This window comes from Scheffersomyces stipitis, chromosome 3, assembly GCF_000209165.1.
Source record: "Scheffersomyces stipitis CBS 6054 chromosome 3, complete sequence".
Lineage (NCBI taxonomy): Eukaryota > Fungi > Ascomycota > Pichiomycetes > Serinales > Debaryomycetaceae > Scheffersomyces > Scheffersomyces stipitis.
The window spans coordinates 596,000-606,436 of NC_009043.1; the positions used below are offsets into that span (position 1 = coordinate 596,000).

General features: G+C 41.9%; 2 protein-coding genes across 2 annotated transcripts; one reads left to right on the plus strand and one right to left on the minus strand. All coding sequences in view use genetic code 12, as the record gives it.

Moving 5' to 3' along the window:
- Positions 1-444: 444 nt before the first annotated feature.
- On the plus strand, positions 445-2,895 carry KHA1 (K(+)/H(+) antiporter; the record flags this gene model as incomplete). Its single annotated transcript, XM_001383359.1, has 1 exon — positions 445-2,895. The coding sequence occupies one exon, from the start codon at positions 445-447 to the stop codon at positions 2,893-2,895; it is 2,451 nt and encodes an 816-aa protein (XP_001383396.2).
- Positions 2,896-2,973: 78 nt separating this feature from the next.
- On the minus strand, positions 2,974-5,143 carry PICST_88213 (predicted protein; the record flags this gene model as incomplete). Its single annotated transcript, XM_001383711.1, has 1 exon — positions 2,974-5,143. One exon carries the CDS (start codon positions 4,846-4,848, stop codon positions 2,974-2,976), a length of 1,875 nt encoding a protein of 624 aa, XP_001383748.2.
- Positions 5,144-10,437: the final 5,294 nt, after the last annotated feature.

Sequence of the window (10,437 nt, forward strand, 5' to 3'; positions counted from 1 at the left end):
ACTTCTTTATTACTGACGCACGCACAGATTCTCCTGCAGCCTGTGCACATTCACTCGCGCGTGGGGAGCAACCGAAGAGTCACGTATACTGAACCTCTCCTAACGAAGATCTGAACAGATAGATCCCTTCTCCATTCTCGGTCTCGGTTCAGATTATCAGTGTAATTGGAATTTTTGATATCTACTCTATTATAAATCCTTCTCGGCCACGTTATTGTCTTTACTGCGGTATTTTTAGCAAAAAAGTGGCGCATATACGTTCCAGCAAGTCGATTATAACCATAACCTCTCCAAAAAGATAGAAGATCCATTTTGTGCAGGTGTATACTTGGACTTTTCAGGGTGATTATTTAGATAATTTCCGCAGCATTTAAAACTCTTGCTGAAGCCTTTGCTTCATTTTTTTCAGTTTTCTTCTTGTAACTTCATTGGTATCTCTCTATAATGGCTGTAGAAACAAGCACCGTAGCCGGTGTTGTGTCAGGGAGAAATCCTTTGGCCTACTCGGCTTCTTCTCCATACACACTTTTTATGTTCCAAGCAGTGTTCATCATTCTCTTTGCTCACATCATCCACTATCCACTTAAGAAGCTCCGTCAACCACGAGTCATTGCTGAAGTCATTACGGGTATCCTTTTAGGTCCGACGGTCATGGGAAGAATCCCCAACTTCACCGCAACCTGCTTCCCAGCAGCTTCTATTCCTGGCTTGACTTTGTTCGCCAACATAGGTATCATTTTGTTCTTGTTCATTATTGGTTTGGAAGTTGACATTTCGTTTATTCGCAAGAACTTGAGAGTTGCCGCCACCGTCGGTTTGATAAACATGGCTGTTCCATTTGCTTTGGGTTGTGCCATTGCCAAAGGGTTCTACGATCAGTATCGTGTGGACGACGACACTGCGCCTCCTATCAAATTCACTACCTACATGGTATTTATAGCTGTAGCAATGTGTATCACTGCTTTCCCAGTGTTGGCCCGTATCTTGACTGAGTTGAACTTGATTGGCGACAGAGTGGGAACCATTGTTTTGGCTGCTGGTATCACCAACGACTTGACTGGTTGGATCTTATTGGCTTTGACTGTTACATTGGCTAATTCCTCTAGAGGCATCAATACCCTCTACATCTTGCTTTTGACTGTGGCCTGGTTCATTTTCTTGTTGTACCCTGTTCGTTTGGCGTTGAGATTCGTCTTGAAGAAGTTCACCAACGATTTGGTCTCTGGAGAACCTTCGCAGGTTTCCATGATGTTGATTGTGGTGATGGTTTTCATCTCTGCTTTCTACACTGACATCATTGGAGTTCATCCAATTTTTGGAGCTTTCATGGTTGGTATCATTGTCCCAAGAGATAAAGGATATGTCATTAGAATCACCGAGAAATTGGAAGATTTGGTTCATATAGTATTGATTCCCCTTTATTTCGCTATAGCTGGGTTGAACGTCAACTTGGGTTTGTTAAACAAAGGTATTGACTGGGGTTATACAATTGGTATCATTATTCTTGCCATGGTAGGTAAGATCTTTGGAGGTTTCATCTCTGCCAAGATGAACAAATTGTTGTGGAGGGAGTCTCTCGCTGTTGGTGTGCTTATGTCTTGTAAGGGTATTGTTGAAATCGTTGTATTGAATGTTGGTTTGAACGCCGGAATCCTTAGTCACAAGGTCTATTCCATGTTCATTGTTATGGCGTTAGTGACAACTTTTGCTACAACTCCATTGACTCTTTTGGTGTACCCAGTCTCATACAGAGAAAAGAGAGACAAGTTCATCAGGGGTGAAATCACTTGGGATGGACAAGCCATTGAAGGGTCTACCGACTCTGTCTCAACCAATCTTTTGGATGAAGATGGAAACAAAATCTCGTTCGTCAAGTACTCAATTGAAGACTTGTCCAACTACAGAATCTCTAAGGTTGTCTTGTTGTTGAAGAAAATCGATACTATCTCGTACCTTATGACGTTTATACAGAATTTCAGTTCTTCTGATACAAACATCAGAGCCGTTCACCTTCGTGAATTCACCTCTAGAACTTCTCATCTTTTGGAAGCCTCTTCTACTCAGTACTATGACCAGGAAAAGGAAAAAGTGGCACATGACTTTGAGTACAGTGATTCATTCTCAATCTTGTCGATAATCAAGGTATTCAGTGAAATGTTGGGAATCAACTGCTCGTCCAGATCCATATTGACAACGACCAGGAATCAAGTTTTGTCTATCAATGACCAAATTTCCGATTCTTCTAACTTATTGGTCAGCAGCATAAAGTTGAACCAGTTGTCGACTGAATCTCAGGAATATGAGTTGTACAAGAATTTGTTCCTTGAGTGTAGGTCCCATATTGGATTATTGCTTGTCAATGAACCTAACAGTAAACCTAGCACGTCAGCCATCCAACATGCCAAAGACTCCAAGGCTTTCAGCTTTGTAGAAGATGATCTGTTCACCAAGAGAGTCATCGACTTGAATTCAATCAATTTGGTTCTTACCCACGACAACTTAGTTAGTTCCAGTGATTTGTTGTCAATCCAGTTGGTTTCTCAAATCATTTCTACGAATCAGAAGTTGCACAAGGTAAACATTTTTATAAAGTCTTCAGGTCAATCAGGTCCTTCTTCAGATAATTTCGAGAATCAAATCAAGGAATTGTTTTCCTCAAAGAATCCTCACATTGACTTGAGCATTAACTACATTAAGCCATCTGCCAACTACAGAAACGAAATTCTCAAAATTAATCCAAATTTGGCCAATGAGATCTTTATTATTGCCAACAACTCTAGTGGAGAGACTAACTTGTCACAAGATGCATTGTTCGACGAAGATGTTGACCAGCTTGTCAACTTGAGTCTTATCGAATCCTTTCACATATTGGTTGTTAAGGCTAGTCGGGAATAATTCTATTATTTACATACTGAACAAAATATGATTAGCTATTAAGACATAAAGTAGCTCTATGTAGAATGTCTCGGGTTTCTACGCGGTCGATAATTCTGTCTGGTCCTCTATTTCTTCTGCGATTGGATCTTTCAAGTCCTCGTCGTAATCTTCCATGAAGAAGTAAGCTTGAATACAACAAATTAAGGACAACATGGACAACAAGAGCCAAGAAACCTCACCAATAGAGTATTTTTCACAGAGGGACATTATATAACCCCATAGCACAGGACCAATACATCTTGCCAAAGATGAGAGACTCAAAGCCAGACCGTTGATGAATGCACGGTGTTTGGCAGGAGATGCTCTGTGAATTAAAATTAGAATATTAGGAAATCCTACAGCACCGAAGAAGGTAGAGGTACAACACAAGGCATACAAACATGCTTTGGTTAACCATTCTGGTCTGGCAGGATTATAAGCATGCAAAGTGAAGATCAAGTAGGGTAAAATGAAGTAAGAAAATGGAAAGATAGATGCAGATGCTCTGTATGAGTTCACAGTCTTAAAGTTTCGATCAATTAAAGGAAAGACAAACATGATCCCAAGACCACCAATCAAACCTGTAGTAGACAAAAGTGTACCAATGTCGCTAGATTCGTAGCCAAAACCACCCTTAATGGTGAAAGGGAACTTCAACTTGTCTACCATCAAGTCACCAGCCAACATTACCGGTAAGAACTCAGAATAAACAATACTATGGAAAGAAGTAAGGAAGTTAGCAATAATCGTTTGAACCACAGGTTTGGTAAAAATTTCCCTATTAAAGCCCTGGGCATTGGTGGTTAGTACAGACATATTGGTAGTGGTATTCGAGATGACCGGTCCAAGTTGGTTGGAAGAGTATCTACGAACAAGAGCATTAGAGTATCTCCTGGTAAGAAGAGGACCAGCAGAGTCAATAGAATCTGTAGAAGAGTTCCCTTCAACAGCTGAGTACAATTGCTGTGGTCTATTGAATGGAGTCACTTCATTAGATTCGTCATCGCTTTCCAAAGGTGGAGGTGTAGATGTTTGAATTGTGGGTTCCACCGTTTTGGTAGGTTTGCTCTTTTTCAGTCTGGACTTTTGTTTTCTACTCTTTTGCCATGGTCTGACAGGTGGGTTGAAACCAAGGAGTCGGAGGATTACGTCCCCGATCTCAAGACCTCTGTCTCTCTTCCTCTTGTACCTTTCGTGAGTTTCTTCCAAGAACAAGAAGCCAACAAGCATACTGAACCACAAGAATATAGCAACTACTATGTTAGACAAGGCGTATGGGTGTTTCGTGATGAAACTTTCGTAAAAGCTATCTTTACCAGTATCGATAAAGCTGGTTTTGTCGATAGCCATAGTGGTGATTCTCAATAAAAAGTTGGAAGGTTCATCGTCGTACGCTGGGTTACCCTTTGGTCTTGTCAAGTACTTGGACCCACCGATCATGGGTCCGATCACAGACCCCACATTCCACAAAAGTGGTAAAGTCGAGAAAGCAATGGCTTGATGTCTCCTTTCAGTAGCAATCTCACCAATAGCTGTTCTCAACACTGCGATATTTCCATTTACCATCCCCATGGTTGATCTGGCCAACAAGGCGATGTAGAAGTTCTTTGAGAAACCAAAGAGTAGAAGCGAGCAAGAAGTACCAAACAAGCCTATAAGCAAGATTACCTTTCTACCTACTTTGTCGGAAGCTTTTCCCCATTGAACACAGCACATGAACTGGAAAAAGGCAAACGAGGCCGAAAGGTAACCTGAATACGTAGCAATGTCTTCCTTTTTATCGGCGATGCCAAAGTCTCTGATCATGAAATATACATAGGGAAATAAAGATGTGAAAGCAACTGGCTCTGAGAATCTGATGATAGAAATCACAATGATCTGCCAGAGGGGAAACCCCTTCATCTGCTCTTTGAAAGTGAGCTTTGGAGGCATGTTGAAACCTAAGTGAAGCTTGAATCAGTAGAACAATTGGAGTATAGAAGATATTAGATCAATCTTCAAATACGACTTCGAGCAAATAACAGATCAGCTGAGAAGATCACTAGGCTCATATACTGCAGTTGAATCAGCTTCAAGCAAAATGGAAATACTGAAATATTCTATAGTGTCCAAATCGATTTTGAAATTTTTTAGATTTTTCAAAAAACCGAAGGAATATAAAGTATTCAGGGATGAATGTAATTTTCCAGTTCTCTGCTAATAGGTCTTGATATAAGCGATGTCTTGTCTGACCAACAGGTTTGCCGTTTATAAGAAGAATTGAACCTGGTTTTATATTCGGAAACTCGTCAACAATTCCTTCACACTAAGCCGTAAACAATACGGACAATGTGTTTGTGCAATGAGTTGGTGACGTAGAAATGGCTTATATTTTCTAGCGATAAAAAAGGTAAATGCCTTATTGTGTTGCTTGCGCTTATAATGCGCTCTTACGTTATTGGGGATGAAAAAGTGGAGTGAAAAATCAGAAAATGGCTTTTCGCTTTCTGTTCACTTCTCGCTCAGACTCGATGCTTGTCGATTTATACTCTCAATTTTCAAATACAACTTTGGTCGGATTTTACAGAATCTTCACCTCTCGCTCTTATCTCAAGAGCCCAGAAAACCGACCTCCACAGTTTGCCCATCTATTGGATCTATGAGTAATCAACGGTGAACAGTCTGCAGGCTGAAGATATTGTGCTGCCGTTTGTGGTCTATAAACTCGACCGAAGTCTCATTACTCATAGCACAAATTCTAATAATAACTCGTCTATCTGGAGTTTCCACTGCCAGAGTGCTCGATTCGTCATAAGCTGACCAGATCTTGAGAGTCACAGCGTCTCAGAGTCACACCTTCATTTGTTTCGTCGCTCCACCAAATCGACACGAACCTTGCTTGTGACTAACAGTGTAAGCTCTCTAGGCTTTCTATACACTGAGAAGCTTGCTTATTCGTCTTTGAAATCAGCAGCAATGTGTGTTTTGATCAGATAAATGGCACGTCTAGGTAAAGCTAAGATACGGAGAAAGCTTTAATCAGCTTTTTGTACGTGATTAGGAAAAGGATATACCCAAGAAGCGGTATAGTTCTAACTTAGTACAAGTATAGTCGGCTTCGAGTGCTTTTAATTTAACGACTCTGTGTTTCTAAATGCGCCGTATATCCAAGAGTCTTATATTGACTCCTTTATGAAAATGTCACAACCTCTACCAACACAAGAGTGAATTGACGTTCTCTTCAAGAAAGTGATGTGTATTGCGATTAAAGTCGAACTTATTCACTACGCAGTATATATATCATCCTCTAAACGAAATCTACTGTTGGAGAAACTCCAGAGATATGGTTCTCCGGGTGATTTTGACTAGATCCTAGGTGATCCTTGGAAAACTATAGAATTTGTCGAAAAGTGCTTTTTCATGTGTTACAACTAAAGTGGAACCTAACTACTACTGACTATCTAAATCTTTCTCTAATCCATACCGAAAGGAAGGAGATCCTACGATAAAAAGCCCCAGATGCTATTACCTAAAATCAATGGCGATAAGCTTGCAAAATTGCAAAAAAATGCCTTTTTTAATGTAGTAGCATACATTGAACGTACTAACCCATATAAACAGCTATAAACTAGGGATCAAGGTCATTATCACCCAATGTAGGATGGGCCAGAAATCAAATTAAAGGTATAAGAGGTATAAGAATCCTATTTTGTCCTGCATATTACGCCTATTTTTTTTTTGACGAAATGGCATGTATTGCGACTAAAGTCTAACCTATCTACTACAAAGTATATAAATCATCCTCTAATCCATACCGAATGGTGGAGGAAATCCTAGGATAAAAACCTCCGAGTGAAATTACCTAAAAACTAGGTGATATCCTTAGAAAACTGTAGAAAACTTGACAACGGTATATGCTACCGGACTTGTAAAATGTTTAAATAAGACGTCTAGACTGCAAAATCGATACCCAAGTAGAAAGTGTTGACAGAGAGAAGGATTCCCTGTCTTCACTGTTCCGCCGTCGAACTTGAAATAAGTAGACAGTAAGGAAGTATCGATTTAGAGAAAGGAAAGCAGCCACGGGAAGTTCAAACTTACCAATGATGTTGTTTAAATCTAGGTTCATACCTTCAGGCCCTAACAAATTCCAAAACGTGCGGCTAGCCTCACAGTCTTGGTAGGTATGGTGAAAGTATTTCCGTCTTTCAATTGAGTTGAGGCACATTACACAATCTTCAAGAGCCTCCGGATTGCCCTGGCGTTCGCGGTGACCAAGGTGGACCCTGTGTAATTCCTCTGTCCCTTTGGGATGAAGAAGTTGTACTTTATAAAGAGCCTTCCAAAACTTGGGGTAATTGTCCTGTAGCAGGGGAAACTTTTGAAGTAGCGTACTGGAGCTACACACCGGTGCTTGTTGCTCATATTTGGCTGATCTACGAGTAAATGTCATGCGATCAACACGGCTGGTGATGTGTTTATCCCAGTCCAGCTGAAGTGGCGGATTACGCACCATCTCTTGTTTCTCGTTAAGCGTGAAAGGCTTTTTAAAATATGAATTAATCCAAAACCTCCTACCCCTTTCATCCGGGATATGGTAGCGGTTTTTCGGCTTAATGATGGTAAACCATGCTTCGAGCCATGCTATTTCGGCTCTGGTGAATTGAGTGTAGGTCTTGTACGCTGACATTGCATGATCTTTGTTTTGGACCGCGTAGTTCACAAGGAAAAGGTACCACGGTACGATGTCCCATTTCAGGGGATCAAGTTGATTGCGTGTCGGAGGGTAAATTGTATCAATGAAGGATTGAAGTTTGTCACGGAGAACTATGAGATTCCAATCCACCAGATTCGTCAACGTTTCGTAGATAACTTTTGCCCGTCTTCCTAAGAGCTGTTGCTTGACATTGAGTAGTCCGAAGCCCCCTTTCTTTTTCAAGCTACTAAGGTTTCTGTCGCTAATGCGAGGGAGATGTCCCTTTACCATCTTTTTGATGTGCTTGATATTGTCATTTGCCATGGGATCATGTAGGTCTCGGAAGTAAATTTTCGAGAAGATGTAAGTATTGAACCCCGTGCATCTGAGATGAATTGGCAATTCTTGTATGGTGTGGAAATGTAGCTGTGTGGAAAGAGAGGAGATATACGAATCCCATCGGAAGCCGTTAAGCGGAACTCCGAGGTATTTGTAGTCAGTGGTGCTAATGTCAAGGACTTCAAAGCCAAGGATCTTGGTAACATCTTCGGGAGGTGACTGGCCCCAGTGGCAGGTCCGGGACTTGGCGATACTGACCAACGAGTTGGATGCTTGTTCAAATAGAGTAAGTTCTTCTTTGAGAATTTCATGATCTCTGGTTCCCTTCACAAAAACTGTGAGATCATCTGCAAAGGCTGAATATTTCGCTGTTAGCGGTGGTAGATGGTCGAGTTGAATCGGAATTCCCTCGAGCCGACTCTGTAATCGTTGTAAAAGAGGCTCCAAGCAGAGATTGAAAAGGATAGGCAGCACTGGGTTGCCTTGTCTCGTTCCCTGTTTGAGTGGAAAGGTCTCTGACTTTGTGTTGTTGGTAAAAATGGCTGCAAATTGTTGTGTCGTTACCAGGAGCAAGATCCGCTTGAATCTGGGGCCAAAGCCAAGTTGGTCGAGTACTGCAGACAAATAGTCGTGCGATATCCGATCAAATGCTTTAGTCAAGTCCAATATAATGACATTTGCACTTTTCAGAGTCTCGGGGTCTTTTGATACTTTGTCGATGAGGGCCCGGAACCGTTGGATTTGAAAGTCCATCTGGCGTTCGGGCATAAAGCCGCATTGGTCATAGCCGATGAGGTCCTTGGTCACCTTTTGAAGGCGCATATTAAGGACCTGCGAAATCACCCTTAAAGAAGTATTAATAAGGGAGATGGGACGGAAATCATCGACCGTGAGGTCCTTACGTTTTCTCTTGGGTATCAAACGGATGAGAACTAGAGCCATTGACTCTGGTAATATTCCCGTTTGCATGATATTCTCCGCGTCCTTTGTTAATAGTGGGCCTGCCTTGTCCCAGATAGCCTTTAGGAAAAGATAGGTCACTCCATCTTCTCCTGGCGTGGAGCTGTTGGCAGTCCGCTGTAATCCGGACGTAAGTTCTTCATATGTGATTGGCTTTTCAAGCTCCACACTGTCGCTGGCTGATACTTTGCGACGGAACAGCTGTACATACCTCCTAATGGAGAGTTTGGCTTCTTGGGCCTGGGAATCCAGGTAAAGCGCTGCAAGGTGTTCTCGTTGTATCTCTAGTATATCTTTGGTTGTGATGGCGGTGCGAGCCCGATCTGCGGTTGTGAGTGTACTCACAATTGTTGCTGCATGGGTTGCCCCTTTGAACCGGTCGTTGAGATCCTTGAAGATCTTTGGTGGTTGCCTCTCTTCTATTTGGGAAGTGACCGACTGTTGATTTCTAAGATAGCCTATTATTCTAGGCAATCGTTTTATGAATGCAGTGTAGTCGGAAAATCTTGTTTGTTGTAAGATACTGAAGAGATGTGTGTTGTCTAGCCAGTGGTCCTTTACGATGAAGCGGGGTTTTCTGATTTTTAAGGTCGCTTTTGGAAGGATAATAAGGTCTATTTCAACTGTTATATGAGTTGATGAGATTATGCCTTCTTTGTGTTGATGGTATCGCCAAACCCTGTCTTTAAGAGACGTGGGGAGATAGATACGATCGAGGCGGCGACAATTTCGGAAATTGTCATTCGTGAATAATTTGATTTGAGGATCGAGCCCTCTGAGAGTGTCGTGGAGTTGTAAGCCATGGAAGATAGCATTGAATGCATCGCGTGATGCGACTTCCGTGTTTTGTCCGACGTGAAAGGAGTCAATTTCAGGGTCAAGGACCATGTTGAAATCGCCCCCTAGGCAGACGTGGAATGTAGCTCCTGCGTTGTTTAGTTTGAAGCTTTGGGTGATGATGTCAATTTGGGAGTGTAATGAGGTAAACAACTTGGCCTGAGCCGGATAGTTCCCGCTTGGGCCGTACACGGATATTATGAGGATGTATTCCTCTTTCTCCGTTAGTTTGATGATGGCGTCAGTTGCATAGGGAGCAAGGTCGGCGTCTAGATCAAGGTTGTTACTTGATATTTGCTGGAAGTGGGAGTACTGGAGATTTAAGATTATCCCAGTGCGTGATGAAGTGTTGGTGTAGATTAACTCCTTTTGGGAGTCTTTCAATGTATTCAGGAGCCCATGAATCCATTCCGGTGTCAAATTTGGCAGCGAAGTAGAAGAGGTTTCCTGGAACAGGTTGTTGTAGTTTAGGTTTTGAGAGTGGAAAACAGTTTCCTGGATGAGGAGAATGTCGCATTTATGTGCTAGTTCTCGAATTTTCGCAGGATCCTGGTTTCGTTGAATGTTCTTGGATCTAATCGTTATTAAGTTGTTGCGATGATTCACTTCCGATGCCTTTAAGGTCGGATTGGTTATCGCCGTATCTAGTAGATTACTCATATTAATAATCTATTGTGTTGGAGGGGTTGGCTTCGTGTGAGCCAATCGTG